The 22,730-nt window shown below is 49.2% G+C and overlaps 1 protein-coding gene across 3 annotated transcripts in view; it reads right to left on the reverse strand.

Moving 5' to 3' along the window:
* CYRIA (CYFIP related Rac1 interactor A) overlaps positions 1 to 22,730 on the reverse strand; it is a 96,665-nt gene that overhangs the window by 36,895 nt on the left and 37,040 nt on the right. The window contains exon 2 of one of the 3 annotated variants that reach the window (XM_032497064.1): positions 19,043 to 19,197. The exons of 1 other annotated variant lie outside the window; for it this stretch is intronic. Coding sequence is in view for 1 of the 2 variants with exons in the window: in XM_032497063.1 (XP_032352954.1) it covers positions 6,343 to 6,440 (98 nt within the window). In the remaining variant the exon portion in view is untranslated. Of the gene's footprint in view, positions 1 to 6,342; positions 6,482 to 19,042; positions 19,198 to 22,730 lie in introns of those variants that run through there. One more of the 3 variants, XM_032497063.1, reaches the window with a different exon arrangement.

Raw genomic sequence — 22,730 nt, forward strand, 5'->3', positions numbered from 1 at the left:
GCCGAACAATTAAGTGCAGGTTTCAAATCATCCTTTCAGAAACCGAGTTCAGTTTTCCAAAATAGACTATTATCTCATCATTGCTAATTTCCCCATAAACATCAATATGACAGCAGCAAAAAGTCTCCAAGAAATGAGGGCAAAATTAGATTCATTTTTAGGGAACCAAAGTCCATGTCCTCTACCTCCCGCCAATTTCCAGTACTGGTGAATATAAAATAATGCGCCTGGGGCTGAGTTCGGGACTGGCCCACTGTGGAGAAGTCATTAGTGAATTTGTCCCCTTCCACTTGTGAAATCAAGAACATGGGAACTCCGAGAAGCCACGGAACTTTGGGCTGAGTTCAGGCAGTCAGTGATTTAGATCGAACAGACTTAGTTCTCTCACATCACAAATCTCCTTTTTCCAGAATCACTTCTCTGGTATTGAAACCAACAAGAGCCAGACCATCTTCTTCCGCGCACAGGGCTGCAGAGGAGCATTGCTGTGTGGACTGTGGGTCGAGCCCTCCGCCTGAGATGCTGGAGGACTTCCTGGCTGCCCCCTCATCTCCGCTTCCTCCATTTCTAACCTTTAAATATCAGGCTCCAGTGGTCTTTCTTCACAACTTTTCTCGCCTTGCCAGGTGATACCCTCTAGACTCTGGTTTTCATCCATACGCGGATAACTTCTCAACCTCTAGCCCCCAAATGGACCTCTCTCTGCAACTCTAGGTCCATAAATCTAAGGGTATTTCCTGCCAGCAGAGCAATTTTGGGAGTATCTTAATATCCTTAAGTTCTGCCCTCCCCCAGTGTCCTCCTCCTTCCTTGTTCAAAGGCATCATTAAATTATGAGCCCCAAACCTGAGTGTCACCTGAGCTTTCTGCATCTACTGCACCCCTTAAATCCACTCTCACCAAACTTTATCCAGGACTTTCCACCCCTTCCTCGGCCCCACCTCTTCTCTAAGCCTTTCTCCTGGCCGAAATCTCTCCTCATCGCCTCTGGTCACTGTCTTTCGATCTCTCTCACGTCCCCCTAATCCAACACCAGAGACCCCGAGCACCTCGGGTCATGCACCAGACTCTGGGCACGTTATAGGAAATGTCACGTGTAGAATTAATGCTGGTGAATCAAACCTTTTTCATTAGCCTAAAATAAAAAAAGAAGAAGAAGAGGAAAGAAGAAGGCTTTGCCCCGACTCTGCCTGGCTTTCACTCCCCCAGCAGCTGCATCACACACTGGTGCTTGTGGTTCCTCTGCCTCCCTGGTTCGCTGTCAGGTGGTGAGATAGGACCTCGCAGGTCAAGGCACAGGGAGGCACCGTGCTGGTGGAAGGAGTCCTTCTGAGAAGTGAAAGTCCCCTGGAGAATCTCACCCGCCCCAGTGCCACAGACTGACTTGATTTGTAAAAGTCTGTTTTTCTCAGATGCTGAGTTTTCTTAAATTGGGACCCACCTGTGCACGAAGGGTATCAAAGGAGGCTTTGGGATGGACGTGTCAAAGCACGAGAGGTACTACTTCCCAGACCAGATTTATTTGGGAGGGTGTTGGATATCAAAAAATTACAGAAGTACCAAAAAGACCCACAAAAGCCATTTCACACACTGAAATCTTGAAGAATTTGAAGCCGAGGGAGGCTGGCATGGTCCATTACATCTCAAGCATCAAGGTCATCTAAAGGGCTGAGAAACCTCCCCTGAAATTTCAGAGGCAGGAGTGGCTCTGCTTTTGTCTCCAGTTTCAAAGTACTCGTCATTGCAAACTGAAGTACTGTTTTAAAATAAAAACCCCGGCTTGACCCCCCCAAGCAAGCGGTGATGACCATCACTGTAAGCTGGGACAGGAAAGGTGGGTGAGGTGGGGGTTTGCTGAGGGCCAGGAGGCAGGGCCCTTGTGGAGGGAGCTGCCTCCCAGTGGGATGTGGAGTCAGCTGGGTAGAAGAAAGGCTTGTTTTAGTGTAAATGCTTCCCACGCTGGCTGTCAACTTGAAATGGGTGCAATTTTTTACATGGTATTCAAAGCAGTAAAACCTGACCTGAAGCTCTCTTTCAAGTTTCAGCTCCTCTGAACGCTCTGTACTTGGGTCGCAGCAGAACACGGACAGGGCCGACAGCTCTGGACTTGTTTCTCAGTTTTTTTCTTTTTTCTTTTTTGCTCCTGCTGCTGCTCCCTCCCCCTTGCCTCTGCCTGTGCATGTCCTGTCTGTCTCTCAAGGCCCAAATCACATAGCATTTCCTGGATCACAGGGTAAGTCTATTTTTAGTTTTTTGAGGACTCTCCATACTGTCCTCCATGATGGCTGCACCAAACTACATTCCCACCAGCAGTGTAGGAGGGTTCCCTTTTCTCCACAGCTTCTCCAGCATTTGTCATTTGTGGATTTTTGAATGATGGCCATTCTGACTGGTGTGAGGTGATACCTCACTGTAGTTTTGATTTGCATTTCTCTGATAATTAGCAGTACTGAGCATTTTTTAATGTGCTATTGGCCATTTAAATGTCCTCATTGGAGAATTGCTTGTTTAGGTCTTCTGCCCATTTTTGCATTGGGTTGTTTGTTTGTTTTTTCTGTTTTGTTTTGTTATTAAGTTGTATGAACTGTTTATATATTCTGGTAATTAAACCTTTGCCAGTTGCATCATTTGCAAATATTCTCTCCCATTCCATAGGTTGTTATTTTGTTTTGCTTATGGTTTCCTTTGCTGTGCAAAAGCTTATGAGTTTAATTAAGTCCCATTTGTTAATTTTTGCTTTTATTTCTCTTGCCTGGGTAGACTGCCCTATGAGAACATTGCTAAGATGTATGTCAGAGAATGTTTTGCCTATGTTTTCTTCTAGGAGGTTTATCATGTCTTGTCTTACGTTTAAGTCTTTAAGCCATTTTGAGTTTATTTTTGTGTATGGTGTGAGGGAGTGTTCTGACTTCACTGATTTACATGCTGCTGTCCAGTTTTCCTAACACCACCAAAAGAAGAGACTCTTTTCTCCATTGTATATTCTTGCCTCTTTTGTTGAAGATTAATTGACCATAGGTATGTGAGTTTATTTCTGGGCTCTCTGTTTTGTTCCATTGATCCAAATATCTGGTATGATCCAGCAATCCCACTCCTGGGCATATATCTAGAGGGAACTCTAATTTGAAAAGATACATGCACCCCAGTGTTCATAGCAACACTGTTTACAATAGCCAAGACATGGAAGCAAACTAAATGTCCATCAATAGATAACTGGATAAAGATGTTGTGGTATATTTATACAATGGAATACTACTCGGCCATAAAAAAAATAATGCCATTTGCAGCAACATGGATTGGACCTAGAGATCATCATTCTAAGTGAAGTAAGCCAGAAAGGAAAAGAAAAATACCATATGATATCACTCATATGTGGAATCTAAAAAAAAAAGAAAAAAGAGGACACTAATGAACTCATCTACAGATTTACAGACATAGTAAACAGTCTTATGGTTACTGATGAAAGGGGGTGAGAAGGGATAAATTTGGGAGTTTGAGATTTGCAAATGTTAGCCACTATATATAAAAAAAGATTTTAAAAAGTTTCTTCTGTATAACACAGGGAACTATATTCAATATCTTATAATCACTTTTAATGAGAAAGAATATGAAAATGAATATATGTATATAATGCACGACTGGGACATTGTGCTGTACACCAGAAACGGACACATTGTAACTGACTGCACTTCAATTTAAAAAAAAAGAAAAAAAGAGAAAAAAAAACCTAAATAGCATTTCTTCCCAGAAACCTCTTCCCTGACCCCCAGGCTGAATTGACAATCTCCCCTTCTTTGCTGTGAATTCCTTCAAGGGCTATGTCTTCTTCGCTTTCAGGATGTTACCCATTGCAGTGCCCACTCCTCCCCACTCAAGTTCCAAGCACAGGTCCAGCCCACAGCCTCCTCATTTCTGTCCACTGAAATGGAATGGAAGTTTCGATCAGCAGTCACTGTGGAGCAATGACAGTAAGACTGTCAACTGCAAACAAGCTGAAGACAGGAAGAGTCACTGAGAAGAGGAAGAGGTCGGAGAAAACAAACAAAGTAGAGATATTTTGGGGTGCTTGACTCTATTGTTTTATGATCCTAATCGATGGCTCAGAATCAGATGAAGACCAGCTTTCTAGAAAATGCACCCTTGGACAGACCCACATATTTTTGCACATAATTCCAGGAGGTCCAATACACACAGTGACGCCCAGGAATGGAAACCCCTCATTTATTTTAAAATCTCCAACTTCAGTGTATGGACAGCCAGGCAGAATGAGGGAGGTATTTCCAAGTGCATGGACCACAGACCACACCAAAAGGGAAAAGGAAACAGCACAGGCTGGAGACCTTGGGCAAGTCTTTACTCTCCTGAATTTGAATTTTCCTCCTCTGTAGAATGCAAACCATATTTCCTTGGCAGGGTCGTCATTGGGTAAATAAGATAATACAGGTAAATCACCCGGTGTAGAATCTGGTATGCACCCTCCGGTTGCAAGTTCGTTTTCTGCACCTCCTGTCTTGCATATAAAGAATTGCAACCACAAAGCAAACAAGTCATTTCCCTTTCAGCAATAAATTCAGCACGGCTGCTTTGGAGCCAGGAAAGAAAGCGACTCAGACCACACCGGCTCGGCGCAGAGGTGAAGCCGGTGCTCAATGGCTGCTGCGGGCTCGTTCGCGTGCCTATTAATCATACAAGAGCCCACTTATGACAAACACAGGTCACTCCCTTTGCATGACAAGGCCTATGGGTCCACAGAGGCCCATTATCCAAAAAAAAAAAAAAAAACCCAGAGCATTGTAGGCGACGCGGACGAAGCCGAGTGCACACACACAAGAGGACATTGTGAGGCTGTTTGCACAACCCCGCAGTGCTCCTCGCGGATTTCCTGCCAAGGAGACATTTCGATCTCAAGGAGGCGGCTGCAGACGTTTGCTCATGCAACATGGCTTCGGGCCGTGGGCTGGAAAAGTCGGGGACGCGCGCCCTCTGCTGGCCATCCGCGGAACTGCAGGCGGGGACAGGCGGATGATAACGCAGGACGCTCTCAGCATCCGCCCCCTTCTCCCCTTTCCTTTCTTAAGGAGTGCAGAGCCACTGCCATGAGCTTTGGGGTCTGGAAAGCCTAGTTCCCGTCTCATCTGTAACATGTATTAGTTGCAGGTCAATGTCACCCCTCAGATCTTACTTTCCTAGGTGGCGTCCACAGCTCCCATTTGAGTGTGGCAAGGACCAAAGGACATGACACACGGGGCAGGGAGGCCTGTGGAACAAACACCTGTACTCCCCTTCTCCACCTGCCTCCATCAGGGTGGACATCGTCGTCTGGCCTCTGGAACTAGGAAAGGAAATCAACAAGCACCTATTGGTAGGTTTCAGCTTAAACTACAGCCAGTGTTTAGAGCAGATGTGTGACCTCCTGATGTCTCTCTAACTCTTTTCCAAACTCCTTTCCCTTGCTTTACAGTGTGTGTTCTGTGTTGGCGAGGGCGGCCTTGACACCCACTACTCCACCCCGCATCTGAAATGCCCCGCCTTCAGGACAGGCGCCACTGAAGGTGGGGGAGGGGTGAGCTGGCAGAAATTCTCTGCTAAGTTGTCCTTCGCAGGGATAAAAGACAGACCACTCTTGGGTTTGAATCCCATCTCAGCCATTTATTAGCTGGGTGGTCTTAATCAATGCACTGAACAACATTTACTTAACCTCCCAGAGTCTGAGTTTTAATATGAGTAAAACCAAGATGATTTCAACCTCTGCAAGGTTTTAGAAATAGTAACACAACACTTGTAAGCAGTGGGACACATAAATCCCGTAATCACTATCACCATTGTTATTTTTATTGTTCCGACTTCTGGTGTTAGTTCTGTCCCCCTGCCAGGAAGAAGAGTTCCTCTTTCCAACACAACTGTTAAGCCCTGTGAGGGCTTTAAATACCATCTCAGAGGACAGATGCTGATGACTTGCACGTGTAAAACTATCACCCTGACCCTTTCGCTTGAACTCCAGACTCGTTTATCCCATTGACTGCCTGACTTCCAACAGATGCCTCAAACTTAACACATCCAAAATTAAAGTGTTGCTTTCTCCCCTAGACATCTGCCCCTTCTCCAGTCTTTCTTCTCTCAATAAATGGCAAATCTATGTTTCCAGACACTCAGTCTAAAAACATCAGTGGCATCCTTGGCTTCTCTTTTTCCTCACACCCTATATCTAAGCTGAAAAGTCCTATCAGCTCCCCTCTTTAAGATATAGCTTGAATTTGCTCATTTCTCACACCCTCCGCCATCAAAGCCGTAGACCAACGCACAAGCCACCGCCAACTCTTGCGAAGTGAGTATCGAACTCACCTCCTAAACAGACCTCCCAGCTCTGCTCTTGCCCACTTCCAGTCGCTCAGTTGGTGACCCATCCAGCAGCTCTCATGGGGTTTTGAAAGTTTCAACATGTCACTCCTCTGATTCAGTCTCTTCAATGGCTTCTGCTTCACTTAGAGTAAAATACAAGATTCTTAGCACAGTCAGCAAGGCCCTGGGTCACATGACCCAAGGCAGTTCATCTCCCCCTCCTCCCCCTCCTCCGATGGGCTCTGGCCTCTGCCCTTTTTCATTCTTGAACTTATCACCTGTGTTTCTGCCACAGGATCTTTGCTGGACCTTCTGCTTAGAATGTTGTCCCCAATATATCTGCACGGTTTTTCTTTAGGCCTCTGTTCAGGGTTTACTTTTCAGTGGAGCCCAACCTAACCACCCTCTCCAAAATCACACTTCGCCCCACTCCCCAGTCTCCATCTTTATATTTCTTTTTCTTCTCCATCGTCATTGATGGATACACCCCCAACTGCTAGACGCGGCCCTGGTGCACAGCGGGAACTCCATTCACACAGGTGGAATGAATGAAGCTATTCCTTCATGAACACAATTCCCAAGATGCCCTGGGACTTCCCTTCCAACAAAACATACGTTTCTTCCTCCAAAGTCACGGGAGGAGTGGCTCGCAGGCCATCTGTCCTTTTGGTCAGACACCGCTCTTGTTTGTATAAGAATAGGGGAGAAGTCGTCATTCTAGGGGATGAGGGGGGTGCCTGGTCAGTGAGCATGGTTCTCAAGAGGAACACCATGAACTTATAAAGCAGAAACTGTGTTTTGGGGGAAGCAGAGGGAGAGAAGTTTGGGAGAATCAGCTGGGGACTTTGAATCCAGAAAGCAGGACCAGGGACACTGCAGGGCAGAAATGCCACTTGGCGCCTTGGTTGGGTCAGATGGTTACTGTGTGATCCTGGGCCTGAAGGACACAGAAGCTCCCAGTGACTGCAAGTTCTCTGCAAGGCCACCGAGTGCCCAGGGAGTCATGGCTCTTGTCCTAATCTCATTTCAGCCCCGTATTTGCTACACAGCTTGGGAGAAGGCCATTCCCCCGCTCTGGGCCCCCTCCTGTCCTCCGTCACCCGCCAGGACCGGCTAGATGACCTGGGAAATGCCTCCCCGTTTCAGCATTCTGAGGTTTCGTGCCACGGGAACGTTCAACAGGTTCCCAAAATGTATTCAGCCCACCTAATGCCGAATGCTTAGGAAACAAAACTGCGTGCTAACAGCACTCCTGGAGAGCATCCCTGGTCCTGGTCCCTGAAGCCCTTTGGAGTTCAAGCTATTTGGGAAGGACGGTGGTGACAGGTTCCCAGCACTTCTGCATGCACCATGCTATTTCAAAACTGGCCACAGCTGCAATCAGGAAGTGCTTACAGAGTTTACCTCTGTGAAAAAGCAGTAAGTCAGAAATCAGGCAGACCATTTAAACCACTAAAGAGAAATTGTCCTCAAGCCCTTGTGCATTTTTGAAGCATCAAATGTCATGAAATGCACAGATAGGCTAATTACAACTAATGTTCACATACTTGATAAAGACGGCCCCAAAGTACTTATATTAGGTTTAATCCAGCGTGTGTATTCAGAAGTTTAGTATGCTGTTCAGACTCTTTTCCTTTGGAATTTCAGGAATTTTCTCTTTAATTGGAGAGCCACTACAGTCCCAGCCCCAGGAGCCCAAATCAGGTCTCACTACAATGGAGGTAAAAGTAAAACTGGAAGATGAAGGCACTAGTGGTTGGGGATGATTTGCAAAAACCAAAGCTATGCCCACTGGCTTTCAAAAAAATTCCAAGAGATGATGAAACGATGCTGTTAATTCTCAAGGCTTTGGAAGTCTACTTACTTTGCCCAGGAAATGGCAACAGTGGGCTGGAATAAGTAACAAATTCTTTTCAACATTTCTAGAAATCACCAGTACAACTGAAGATGCTGTTCAGTTGATAAAATGCTATCGGCCCTGCCAGCTGATCTGTCCACCCACACGTCACGTCACACTGGATTCGATTCAGCTGATTTCCATCTCCACCCACACCCCACAGCCCTCCCTCCCCTGCCACTAGCTCCCAAGTTAGAACTGACCTCTTCCTTCCTACGGCCTCAGTATATACACCCTGCATATCCTGTATATATTTCTGTCAAAAACATGACATGCATACGTGTCTGCGGAGGGCCCTCACTGCTGAGATCACACTCAGTGTGGTTGGTGGAGCTGATAGAGCTTGCAGGCTGTGATCTTCAATGATCTTGAGATCTGTTGACAGATTCCAGTCTTCTGGTTAGGATGAAGTGACTGGCCCAGTTTTCCTAGGTAACTTTTAAACCTGCCATGAAGGTAGTTCCTGTCAGGCAGACTTACCTCCCCCACCAGCCTGGGGCCCGAGGTGCAGCCTGCCCAGTCCTGGGGGGATCCCCTGCCCTCTGCACCTCTCCTGGCAGCCCCCCGAACCCTCCCCCAGCACCTCTCTACACTCCTGTCACCCTGCTTACCTGGGTCTGCCTCTCCCCTGGAAAGTGAACACCCCAGCACGGGGACTGGGACTGACTTACGTGTGAATCCAAAACAGTTTGCTCAGGAAATACACGTTTCTGAATAAATGACAAAGTGAGTGGACAAGAGATGGTGTGGATGCCAAAATCTGGGCCCAGGGACCTCTCGTCAGAGTGCCAGCCATCAACTCAGAGAGAGGGAAAGAGGGAGGGAAGGGGGAAGGGTGGGCGGGAAGGAGAAACTCGAGAGAGGGAAGGAGGAATGAAAGGAAGGAAGAAAGGAGGAGAGAGGGAAGGAAAATCGTTCCCCCACGTTCACGCCTAGTTTAAGAGAGATGTAACCGGCCTTGGGCACATAAAGAAACAGACTCACGGGACCTCATGCTCTGCTGCGCAATCAGAAGACAGAAAACCTGAGTCCTCAGAAAAGCAAACTCGGGCCTCAGTGATGCACAAATTAACTTCTGAACAAGGCATCTCCTGCTCCTCCTAGGAGGAGACAGCCAGAGACTCGCTTTCGCACAGGGAGGCCTGTGGCGCCGTCTCATGTCCAGGGGCAGAGCTGGGAGAAGTCCAATGTCAGGGACAGGCGGGGCCACGGAACAGCGTCTCCTCCCCAAGGCGGGGTGGAATTGCATCGTGCGGATGCTGTGCTTTTAAATCAGAACTCCTGCACGGCGAGAACGTGCATGTTCTGAAGTGGTCTCGCCTCGTCTCGCCTCGGGGCAGGTGGGCGGCAGGGAGAGTCCTGTCCCAGGGGAGGCCTGGCCCACGACTCTTGGGTCATCTTTCCTAACATGTATCATAGCCGACCCGGAGGGCCCTGAAGCTGATATCTGGAAGACTCCAAAAACGACTTTGCTCCATCCCTGCTTCCCAAATCCTCATTCTCAGATGATCAGGGAAGTAGCAGCTGCTGACGGGGTGTCAACCCCGCACTCAGTGCTGTTTCAAGTGCCGTCCACGAATGATCTCATTTAAAGCCCATAATAACCCTCCAAAGGAGATGAGCTGTTTGGCTTTACGAGTTACTGAAGTGATGGACTTCTGCTAAAACACACAGCGTTTCTTTGGGCAAATGTACCAGCTTGCAGTTACGTACTTTCTCCACTAAGAGGCGTGATCATCTCACGGTAAAAATGCCGGTCAGCGCAGCTACTTGGTATAAAAGCAGAAGTTTGTAAAAAGAACAAAGCAGAGGGATCAATTTCAACGCCCTGAATATATTCTAAACGTTGTTCCTCTTAGTAATCAAAAGGGTGCAAATTCACAGCTGCAGTAGCCAAAGCTTACTTAACACAGTAACGCACTTCATTCTTGTTCAAGGTCAGTTCAAAAGCACTGATCTTGACCACTTTGCCAGAAATGGAGACCTGACATTTAGGAGAGAAAAATTAATAGATTCAACCATTTGGCTTAGTCATCATTCTCCCCAGCCCCTTTCGCTAATTCCTTAAATCACGTTTTCCACCAAGAAAAACATGTCTTGTGGCTGAATCAACTTGACTCGAGTTGCAAAATGTAAAGAGTAAAAGAAAGAAAGAAAAGGTTGAAATCCTCTCCAAGCTCATCGAAATGAATTTAGACAGCTCATTTTGGTGACATGTCCACTTAAAATTATATTTGTGATCTGGGAAATACTTTGGAAAGGCAAATTAAGAGAGTGGGAGACCCTCCATCAGCGATCTGTACCCCCAACCCTATACATTTACAGACAGATGGGCGTCTGGAAGTGCAGTGTTGCTTTCAGAGAGGACGCTCCTGCCGGAAACCCGAATACACAGAGAAGGCAGCACAGTCACCGTGGAACTTCCCTGTTTGGATTGATCCAGCAAGACCACAATTAAAGCAAACAAACAAACTCACCAAGTTTATCTCCAGATTTATGTGGAAGTCCAGCCCTGCTCCGGATGACTCAACCATGCACTGTCCTGGTTTAAACTTCACCCTGCAGCTGGCGTTCCCAGGCTGGTGTCTGTGGCCGCAAGTGACTAAATTTGAAAGCTATGCCCTGCATCTGCACTAGGGCACCCGGTCCTCATGGACAGATCAAGTGCTGTTTAGGCTGTTTCTAAATTCCACTTGAAGATAGCAAATTGTGGTTCAAGCACTAGGTCTGGGGCTGCCCGGCAGTTCCCACCAGCTGAGGACCCAGCTAAACAGATTAATCTCAGGTCATTCGGTGGCGTGGAAAGTGGAGTGTGGGAAACACACTGGAGAGACAGTGGAGGCTCATCTCTCACTTACCAGCCTATGGCCTTGGCCGTGAGGTTGAGAACCAATGCGCTAGACTAAGGATGTGTTCCAGTGTCAAATCCACTTTTCATCCCGTAGCTCACAAGTAAATGGTTATTTTTAGAATTGATGGATTTAAGAGAAATGAAATCAGGACTTCCCCTTGTATGGGTTTCACATTCATTTTGTCTTAGGAGTGAGTTCATTTATGGGCGTCAGCTGGCACAAACCAAAGCTCAAAAAGGAAGCAGGGAGAGCGTTTCATAAGCCCCCAGTGTGGACCAGGCTTTGTGCTGAGTGCCTGTCATACAGGATCAGAATCCCGGAGGCTGGAGCTGCATGATTACAATGTCTTTACTCTTTCCATTCTCCCAGCCTTGGTTTACTCATCTGAAAAAAGGATCAGACAGAAGCTAGAATGGATGACCTCACAGATCCCTTGAAACTGTTAGCTTCCATGAAATTTCCAAGGCAAAAATGCTCTCTGTAAATCTTTGTTAAAATAGAAAACCCAGGTGTTAAATGCAACATTTGCTTACTTAAGACAAAAAAGCAAAAAACAAAAACCAGAAAACAATCAACCCATTGTATGCAGCAATTAATTAACATGACTCACTAATGTCTTGTCCGTTACTGACCAGGCATCTCTCGGAACCAACACCGGCAGGTCCCGTTGGGCTCTGCCCAGGATGTTAGCAACTCAGGGCTGTCCCTCCTGGGGCGTGGCCCAGAAGATGCTCGGGGCGCACACGGCAGGCGCCCCCTTCCTACCCTGCGCCGGGGCCGCAGGTTGGCATGGTGACGTCCGAGACAGTCCTCACTGGGTTCCCCCCTTCCCTTTCACGCTGTTCTCACTGTGTGAGATCTTGCCCCAGAAGAACAGAGAAATCCTGAGGGCGAGGTCTGATGTCAGGGCAGAACAAGCCAGTCTTTGTCAGGCCCTTCAAGGAGGAGGCCCGACCAGGGCTCCCGGGCCGCACACAGAGGGGCCTGTGCTCGCTCTGCCTGGAGCAGCGGGGCGGCTCTGAGCTGCGCTGTGGGGGCCCTCCGCTGGCCCACCCCGAGCCCTCTTCCTCGCAGACACCAGAGCCAGGCAAAGTGGAGGATCTCCACCTGGCACCCACAGGCATTCCACACGGAAAAGGGTAAGGCAGAGCTTACCGCCCACAGCGACACCAAAAATCACTCCCAAGCCATCCCACCCCCTTTAGCTCTCCCCCCAGTCTCCCATTCAGCACGGCAACCCTCTCCCTAAGTCATCCTTAGTTCACTCCTCCATCCTCTCTCAACCCACTGTCTGCGCACCCCCGCTCCTGCCTCCATCTCCTCCTTGCCACCCCCTCCACTCCAGACCCCCCAGCGCCTCCGAGAAGCCGTTGGTCAGGGAACTCTCCAGCCTCTGGTCTCCTAAAAGGCCTGGCTTGTTCTCACGGTACAGGAGTCCCACACTAGTGATGTCTGACTGCGTCTGTCATGTTGCCTATCCAGCTTTGAGACCCCATCACCTTGACTAGTTCTGCACACAGGAGAGGTCTAGTAAACAGCCTTCAAATGCCTGGACTCACAGCACATCCCAGAAACTGACTTTGAATAGAATAATCAAGTGAGGCTTTAGATCAAAGGAAAAACAGCGAAGAACGCTTACTGAGCCCTTACCACGTGCCAGGCCCACCCACTCTGCACCGTGCCATGCATGAACTTGTGTCGTGATCAGAGCAGCCCTGTGAGGCAGGACTGCTGGCTCTCCTCACTCTGCAGATGAGGAAGGTGGAGGAGAAAGGTCCAGCGAACCTGAGCTCCCCAGAGGTGGATCCCAGCCCGGGCATCCGGCTTCGGTCTGCACCACTAACCACAGCGTCACACAGCCTCTCACAGTGACCACGTGAAAACGAATCTCACCCAAAGTCCACTCCGATGCACGCCATTTGTTCCGTGGCCTTCCTTAAAACTAGGGACACAGGCTTTTGCAAATGTCACCACATTTCCGGCTCCTTGTATGCTACATTATAACAACAGAAGGAAATCGGTAGACTGCCACGGCCCTTCTTCCTTGGCCAGCAGCAGAGTCAGGCAAGAAAGAGCTGACATGTGGGGAAGGCGTCCTGTGGGGAACGGGTGGCCCCGCGGAGGTCCTCAGAGGGAACATCTCCAAGCCTGCGTCCAGCATGAGCAGTCCTGCAGAACTCCTCTCTCTGCCAGTTTTGCGGTCTGCCCTGACCCCTGGGTTCCTTCCTGCTTTCCAGGAAGGGTGCCCGACACCTGGAAATAGAACCAGCTGTCTTATCAGGTAGTGAGCACCCCGTCGCTGGAAGCACGTGAGCAGACACCTGCAGGGCAATGTGTAGTGTGTTTGCTGGCACCAGAGGGATCTGCAGAGGATCTGGGGACACGAGCACGCCCGACTCCACGACGGGATGCCACTGCTCCACCCAGTCCTGCGTCTGGAAGTGCTGGGTGCGGCCCCTTCCAAGGCTGACACTTAGTTGTAGAATCACCTCCTGGGTTTACCAGAAGCTTCACTGTTCATAGATAGGGGGACACAGAGCACGTATGGCCGAAGAGGGGCACTTAGAGGAGTGTTTGAATCCTGACCGCCTGATAGCTGTGGGCCTTGGGCAGGACGCTTCATTCCCTGAGCTCGGCTTCCTGTTCTGGAGCTGGCGTTGAGACGCCCTCCTGGTGTGCTGTGAGCATCCAGCACCTCGGTGTGCACAGAGCTTGGCACATCCCGGGACACGTGCGGGTCAGCAAGGTCGAGGCTAACCCATGCATCCACCTTCCACAAGTGTGACTGGAGGTCATCGGCACTAAGCTCTGTGCTACAGTAGAATAAATTCCATATAATATATATGTGTGTATACATATATATGCACTTACACTATATACTTCTATATATGAGGGTGTGTATACACACAACCACACAAACATATATAGACAGATATGTATTTTTTCCCCGAGAGAAAGACAGAAGGACAGATACAGTTTAAAAATCTCTTGTAGTTTTTACTGCAAAGAAACAGACCCAGTTCTTTGTAAATTTGAATTTTGACATCAGACAGCTATGCTGTTAAATCTGTGTTTCTGGAAGATGGAACTGGATTCCTCCTCCTCCTTCTGCTTCTTTTCTTGATCCTCATCATCCTGTTCTGCTCACTAACACCTCCGTGGGGTCACAGAAGAAATGAACTCGTATTAGTCAATTTGATTCTTTTTAGTTACTGCTGGGAATGAGGTGGGAGGATGAGAAGGTGGCGACTAATAGATTTTTAAAAAGCAGAGTTGAGGCATTATCTGTGTGTGATGACGAGCAGTCTGGCTATTTCCTCCCCGCCACCAACCCCGAGAATTGAGTGTTGGCCTTCATTTATGAGAGTGCTGTTCCGGACTCTCTCCCAGATCCCAACTCCTACTCATCCTTCAATGCCCAACTCATATGCCCCGCCTTGGAAGCCTTCCCTGACTTGCTTGGGCAGAGAGCAGCCTCCCTCTCTGCACCCACATCCCCTCGTTCACATGCCGGGGCTCTTACCCACCATCTGCTCCCATGACGGATGGTTTCTCTGTCTTTGTCACGAGGTTACGAACTCCTTGAGGGGTTGACCACGCTTGATACGCCTTGATGCTCCCAGGCCCAGCACAGCATCTGTTGCCTGGTAAGGGCTTAGTTCTTATCTGTTTAACATCTGTGTACATTTCTAAAGGGAACACTCTTATTTTTGTCTTCAGCAGAGAGAGGGTTAAGAAATACAGTTAACGATTTGTTTTCTGACTAGAAAAAAACAGATCAAGATCTAAATCCATCATTTCTACTGGAAAAGCATGGGCTACCACCAGCCACTCTCTCCCACTAGAAACAAGGCTTGTTGTTCTAACCACTCACCAGCAACCTGGTACCAAGACTGCACGTGAGACGCTGTCAGCATTTCCCGTTCCCCAGGGCACTGGTGGTGGAAAGGCCAGGTATCGCCTACCCTCCCTACCATATCACTCAGGTAATTGGTATGGACCTACTTTACAGCGGAGGAAACTGTGATCTTATAATATTACAAGGAGTGGATGTCAAATTAGCACTTTAGAGAGCAGAGGGGTCAAATAAAATTAGACCCTTTGCTTTGTAAAACTATGGTCTTGCCAGGCCATCCATCTTTGCTGAAAGCACTGTGACCAGCTCTGAGCTGTGTTCAGGATGGACTCAACCCTCTCGGCTTGACCTTCATGGTCCCTGGTTAATCCTTGCAGCTTGTCTATCTGAATGAGTCTTTCACACTCTCAGACGCAGCTCAGCGCACCTCCATGGCTGCAGGGAATGACAGTGCCAGGGTTCCTCCACGAGGTGCCCCTTGCTTGTGCTTCTATGCCTGGACACATGGAACCTTCCCTGAAGTTTCCCACCCACCCCGACTCACCTGGCGGACTCCTCATCTCTAGGACTGAGCGGAGACAGCGTGCCCAGGAAGCTTCCCAGGCTCTGTCCCTCTCCTGGGGTCAGGCGTCCCTCCTCTTGTCTCCCTAACACCCACTCTAATCATTATACTGAGAAGTGGTGTGCTGCTAGTCACTAGCAGGTCTCCCAGGAAAACCGGAAACAACCTGAGGGCAGTCGCTGGATCTCAGCATTGCTACCCCATGTCTGGCGCTGGTGCTGACACAGAACAGGTCCTCACAAGTTTGCTGAATGGCAGGATCCTCCCTCCTCTCTGAAGGCGAGACTTGGCAATCATCTAGGTGAATGAACCCTGAGACAATTGGTGCAAATGACTTGTGGGAGGTTCCAGCGGAAAATTCCCACTCTAGCAAGTTGGTTTCACAATGACCAAATTAGGACAGCTGCTCACTTGGACCTAATTTGTGGATGCATGTTCTCTAGGCAGCCTTGGACCAGCGCCCTGCCGTGGGCTCCGAGCACGGGGCCAAAGCTCGTTCATCTCCAGAGTCTCGGTACCTAGCGCCCAATACAGGGTTTTGAATGAAGGTCTAATACTCTTCTGGCCAAGAGCATCCTTCTTTATTTCTCCTTAGGGATGTTTCAGGGATGAGTCGTTTGAGGTGCTCTGGGGAAGAGGAGGAAGGGTAGAGGAATTTCTGGAAAAGCCACTCAGAACAGGAAAACCCAAGTCTTCACAGGGCCTTCTGAGACCCACACCACCTGCCCCTCCTCTCTGTTCTCACCTCCCTCCCCTGTCCCTCGTTCCTTCTGCTCCAATCCTGTTGGCCACCTGCTGGTCCTTAAGCCCCAAGCACGTCCCCACCTCAGAGCCTCTGGTCCAGCTTCCCTTCTAGCCTCGCTCCCTCACTCTGTCCGGGTCCTGCTCCAATGACACCTTATCAGGTAGGCCTCCCCGGCCTCCTGCCTAACATAGCGATGCCTGTTCCCCGCCTTCCTATCCCTCTGGCTTTATTTATTTATTTATGCTTGAAAAAAAATTTTTTTTGATATTTCATATAGTATTTTTTTATTGAGTTATAGTCAGTTTGCAATGTTGTGTCAATTTCTGGCATAGAGCACAGCTCTTCAGTCACACATGAATATATATATATTCATTTTTATATTAGTTTTCACCATGAGCTACTATAAGTATTGAATATATTTCCCTGAGCTGTACAGTATGAACTTGTTTATCCATTTTATATATACCTGTCAGTATCTGCAAGTCTCAAACCCCCAGTTTATCCCTTCCCACCTCCCTCCGCCCTGGCAACCACAAGTCTGTATTCTATGTCTGTAAGTCTGTTTCTATTTTATATATAAGTTCATTTGTCTTCTTTTTAAATTTTTTAAATTTAATTTTTAATTTTTTTTTTAGTTTTGCTTCCCCCCCCCCCCCGCCAGATTGCAGTGTTCAGAACACTTCATACTGCCTGATATCAAGTATGTTCTTGGACTTGCTGACACGCCCTTGACTCCAGCCGAATGCAAGTTCCAGAACAGGAGTCCTATTTTATTTCGTCTTGTCCTGGAGCCCTAACACCTAGAATGCCCCTGCTGTGTAGCGCGTGCTCCATAAATATCTGGGGGATGAACGGGTGGCTGGAAACACGAATGCCCCACAGGAGCTCAGAGCCAAGGAAGCAAGCCAGGGCCACAGCCCTGGATGAACACGGGCTTGAAAGCGAACTGTCTCGGGCCCCCCACATCAGTTGACCCCAGTGGTCAGCGCCTGCCTCTGGGTCTTGGAAGTATGCTGGTCTGAGGGTGAGCTAGTTTTCAGCTGACATCTCAGGAGACAAAGGAGGCACTCAAGGGGCTAGGAGGGAGTGAGCCCCGAAGTTGGAGGTAACAGAGCAAACCTTCCAATGGCCGAGCTGCAGAGGGCAATCTGGCCACAGGAGGGAGGGGAGGCTGCTACTGCAGAGGGACTCTGAAATCCGAAGCAGCTGGAAATAGCCCCTCCCTTCTTTAACTGGGTGGGATTCAGGCTGTGTGGAGATGAGGCTCGTCCCTAGATTTTAGGCACAGGTTCAAATGCAACCCAGTGGGGGCTCAAAGCTCTATTTAAATACCTCTGATCAGGTTGGACAGGGAAAGAAGCTGGCATTTTCTGACGTTTACGATAAGCAAGAAAGTACGCTACTGCATTAGGGTCTCCTTTGAGCCTCCGCACAAGCCTGCAACACAAGGAAGACAGGCCCGTCTCACAGAGGGGGAAGCAGAGGCTCAGGAATTGAACACAATCTAGGCAAAATCACTCAACCAATAAATAGCAGAACTGAGATGCGAAGTCAGGTCTGTCTCATTTCAAAAGCTCTTCTCCTTTCTCTGAATGACGCTCAGTCAGGGACCACTCTGGGGAAAGAAACCGTAAGGGGAAGAAAGGAAAGGAGCAAAAGAGAAACCTGCTCCCCTCCCCCAAGCATGAGACTCTGGTATAAGAAACAAATCTGGGGTAAAACAATCACAAGAACACAGAATTGGAAAACACCATAGGAATCAACTGGTCTTGCCTCTGTCCTGGGCTCAGCCTTCTGAAATGCTTCTGATTTTAGGTTTTAAGGAAACTCAAGATGGCTTGATGAAAAAGAAGAGCTTCAGGAAAGGACAGCAGGAGGTGACGGCAGCAGCTGCTAAAAGAATAGCGGGTATGTGGTCCTCTCGGCTTACTGCCATCTCCTCCTGGGTCCTGACCTTGGATGTGTGGGTGCCCTGCCCCAGCGGGAAGGAGATGCGCTAAGACAACACAGCTCAGGATGCTGAATCCTGAGCAGATCCTTCATCATCTGGGAGGGATGCCAGGTCCAAGTCCAATGAAGAAGTTCAAGTAGATGTGGCCCTCTCCTTCCGGATAAGGAGAAAAATGTCCAGGACTGATTGGGCGGAGCTGAGAGAGGAGGGAGTTAACCACATGCTGGCGGTGAGGGGAGAGGACAAGGGGCTGGGGCTGTGGCCCGTGGCGCCCTTGGATGACAACTTTACAAGCTGAGTTTACCTCTAAAAATGTTTATGGCAAGTGAGATGCCAACCAGACCTCTGGCAGGAGACCTAAATTCCATCCCAGGCTGGCTGCTTCTCTCCCTGCTGGTCCCAGTCTGGATGGCCAGGATGGGCAGAGAGGAACTCCCACATGGATTCTGCAGGGAGAAAGCCACCTACAAGTGCCACTCTATTCTGCTCTCCCCCGGCATGCAGTTCCAAGCGACTCATTTCCTGCCTAAACACTCAAAAGACTCAAGGCAGTGACAGATCCCACTCAGAAGGCAGTGAGAGAACCCAGGGATGTTTTAACCACTTCAAAATCACAGCTTCTTTGAAATGTACATTAATTATTAATCACGTCCTTGTGTTTCTCCTTTTGCGTGCACGTGGTGTTAGGAAACACGGCTTCCAATCAAAGAGGACAAATCTGATGGAATGGCCTCCTGAATCCTTCCAGATAACCTGCAAGCATGCACATCACAATCTCTGCACCAAAAACGCTGGTCATGCTCCTGCTGTCTGCTATGAGCCAAGACAGTTGTTTCTTACCTGGAGATGTCTCCTGTGACACAGATTCACCAATCCAGGCTGGTGGAACAGACCAGAAGAGCAGCTGTTTGGCCGAGACAAGTCTGGCTCCCCAAATCAGGGCTGTGGCCCTCAAGAGTCCTGCGGTTTCTCTGTCTTTAGTGAGTGATAATCCGCTAAAAGGGAATGCAAGCCTTGTTACTACAAGAGGCCACTTCCTCTTCCCCTCTCATCAGAACACATTCTTTTAAGGAGAGCAGAGAGAGTCCCAGAATCACAGGTTCCCGGGGCTGGACGAAATTGCTGTGCCACTCCTGTCTACGGCTTCCGTTTTGTCGTCGGGGAAGCTGAAGCTCAGAGGGGAAAACAGCCCGGTTCAGGGGTTCAGCAACACGGGATGGGGAGGCTCCAGATCAGAACGTGTCTCTGACCCTTTGGCCCCTGGAATTTTTTAAAAAGCAGTCACACTGTCAAGCTGACTTAAACAAGTGGTCATTGACCCTGAATGGACATCTTCTTTTTTTTTTTTTTTAAATGGATTTTCAAAAAGGGAGGAGGTGGCACTTTTTCCAGATTGCTGTTTTTGTAGTTTTACCCCTGGGAGCTAAATTAGTAAAACAGCCCCTCTCAGGCATGTGGTTGGGATGGTTTTCCCTGTTTTCCATGAGAAAAATACTGCCATGGAATAATGGAATCCCTGATCACAGCGGGAGGTGGGCTTTGGTTTTAGTGAGGGACGCGCACGCACCCAGCTGCTGGCCCTCCTCGTCTCTCCTTGTCTCTGTCTCTGTCTCTGTCTCTGTCTCTATGTTTCAGGAAAACACGGTAACAGACACAGAGACTCTCTTCCCACCGGTATCATTTATCATGTGATTTTTCTGACCACCGTACATTTGAAAAGCCACTCCTCTGGACAGAAAACCAAAATCAAAGAAGGGATCTCACATTTATTAAGCAAATAATATTTATATCTACAAGGCACACCGTGTGAATCTTCTAGATATATCTCCCTACTTTGGCCTCCAAAATTCCTCTGGAGGTACCACGCACTCCACTGTCCCAGAGGGTTAGGGAACCGAGCTTGAGAATACTAGAATGATCTGCAGAGTCTTGGAGAAAATTCGGTGCAGAACCAGATGTGAATTCATCTCTGTGTTTGGTCCATCTAAACTGGACTACAGCTATTAGGCCAAAACACTAAGGAATTGTCTTGTTTCTCCAGTGTGTTAGCTTGAAGGCAGGAGAGAGCTCTTCGGAAGCGGTTCATGGTGTAAGGACATGAAGGGTTGTTCTTGTTAGGCTGCTGCTCTTTCAGAGAGGACGCTCGAAAGGCCGTGGCTTCCTGTGTGTTTCCAGCCAGGGCTCATGCGCCCCAGAGAAGCCGGGCTGGCCCTGGCTCCGAGCAGCCGGAGGAAATCATGGCTATCAACGCCCAGCCTCTGTTCCTGTTCTCAGACCAGGGGCACGGCTGGAGAGATGAGGTGGGGGTGGAGAAAGAGGAAGAAAAAACAGGAAGTGGGGGGGGGGGCGGGGAGGAGGGAAGGAAATGATAGAGAAAACACAGCAACTCTGTAAAGTCTTTGGCCTGATGAGAAAGTGATTTTCTGAGCCCTGCATTTTGGGAAACCAGGTCATGGTGGCAGCCGGGAGAGAAGTGGGTTTCCTCCAGATTTGGGGCTGAGCCTGTGAATTCCCATCAGAGCCCAGGCTGAGGAGAAGGGGGCCTGACACAGGTGCTGTTTCCCACGGGCACCTGGGGTAGACACTGAAGAGGGGGAATTTCTAAAGAAGAGTCCCCAGGTAAGAAGAGCAGGGCCCTCACCTCTAAGCTGGGGCGGCGAGGCCAGCCCTGCAGCAGAAGGACCTGGACACGGGAGGCGCTGTTGCAGTGATCAGGCATCAGGGGGCGCTGTCCCACCCCCACCACTTTCTCAAATGCTCTCAAAATGATAACCCACTTTTCCTACCACAAAACTAAACGGGTCAGGGCAGTGGGATGCGAGTCTCCTCCAGACCATGACCCTAAGGCACTTCTAGAATCTTTTCCTATCCATTTCGTCCTCTACTTATTTGCAGACACTTCAGAAGTTCCCCAGTTCCCAACAGGCATCATTAAGGATGCCAGTCACCTGGTAAAAGGTGAACAACCACACAGAGAGATGACCCTAATAAGGACCTAATCACACTGCAATACCAATACGAATAGGACTTTACAGCCTCCTGATGGGTAGGGGGAGGAGGGCAGGGAACACAGCCCCTTCACGGGCATGCCTTCAGATACCAGTCCCACCCACTCCCGTGGTTCCCCAAACTGGTTGTGCATCTGGAGAAGCTAACAAAAAGTACAGCCCCAACCTGGAGTCGAGGCCAAGCTCCTGATTTGTCACCAGCTGGCTGTGGTCCACGGACCAGTGTTTAGATGACCTGGATCCTAACCCAGCCTTCACCATGTCCCATCTCCTCCATCTTATTGATTGGATCACAGAGACCCGATCAAGGCGGAAGCTCGCTTCTCCCACCATCCAAATAAACACAGAGTGATGAAAAGTAAGCGCATCTTTGAGAGGAGTCCAAGCTTTTTGAAGGGATGGCTGATGGTTTCCCGTTTGAGTCACCCATGGGCCAGAGGTCCAGCGGGGAGAACAGAGACCACGCAAGGACAGACACAGCTCCCGTCTCGGGTCCCCACCAGCAGCCCAGCCTCACACAACAGATACGCCGCTTCGCTTCTGTCGCCAGTGGTTCCGGATGGCCGGAGCTGCGGCCACAGTCCCTCTGCTCCATGGAGGAGACCGGCACGACCTGAGACCATCAGGAGGCGGCACCTGCCATGCCTGGCAGCCAGCAAAGTGCTCTTCAGTATCTTGTCTTCTTTGGCCATTTTAAGACACATGCAAAGCAGGGGGTCATTATCCCATTTTAAAAACGGGGAAGCTGAAATCCAAGTACACGGAATGACTTATCCAAGGTCACACAACAACCGAAACTAGAAACTAGAACAGGCATCTCCTGACCTCCAGGCTGGTGACCTGTTAACCCTGCATTGCCTCCTGCCCCGCCCCCTGCCCTTCAGGGGAGGAGGGGAGAAACAGCTTAGAACAGCTGCCCAGCTTCCACTTTTGAATGGTTCCAGAAGTGGGAGGGCTGCACAGGGGGCAAACCGAGAGAAGGCAATATTGATGGTGAGGGGTCTGAGGAGCCTGGAAGACCACTTCCCCGCCCTGCAGGCTGGGCAGACACGGACTCCAAGGGCAAGATGGCAGCGTGCTTGTTCAAGTCCCCGCAGCAGAGCCTATACCGAGTCAGGACCCCTCTCTCAGGACAGCCTCTGTCCCCCAGCACCACACGCACCTGCCCATGAGAAGACAAACAAATGGGATGGTCTGTAGGTAACAAACACCATCCCCGTTCATCAGGTATCCTCAGGGCTTCCGGTGTCACTTAACTTGGGACATCTGGTAACTCCTGAAACCTCACAGCAGCCACACCAGACAGATGGACCTCACTCCCACCCCATTTTACAGATGAGGAAACTGACACACTTTGTCCAAGGGGTTTGGCTTTTGAGTAGTAGAACCAAGATCTGAATTCAGGCAGTCTGGCTTGGATTCCTGCTCCTAGCCACTATGGGGTTAACACTCCATGTCAAAGCAGTTACATTAAAAAACAGAAACAAGGAAAGAAAGGGCGAGGCGTGTAGAACAGCCAA

This window comes from Camelus ferus, chromosome 15 (genome assembly GCF_009834535.1).
Source record: "Camelus ferus isolate YT-003-E chromosome 15, BCGSAC_Cfer_1.0, whole genome shotgun sequence".
Classification (NCBI taxonomy): Eukaryota; Metazoa; Chordata; class Mammalia; order Artiodactyla; family Camelidae; genus Camelus; species Camelus ferus.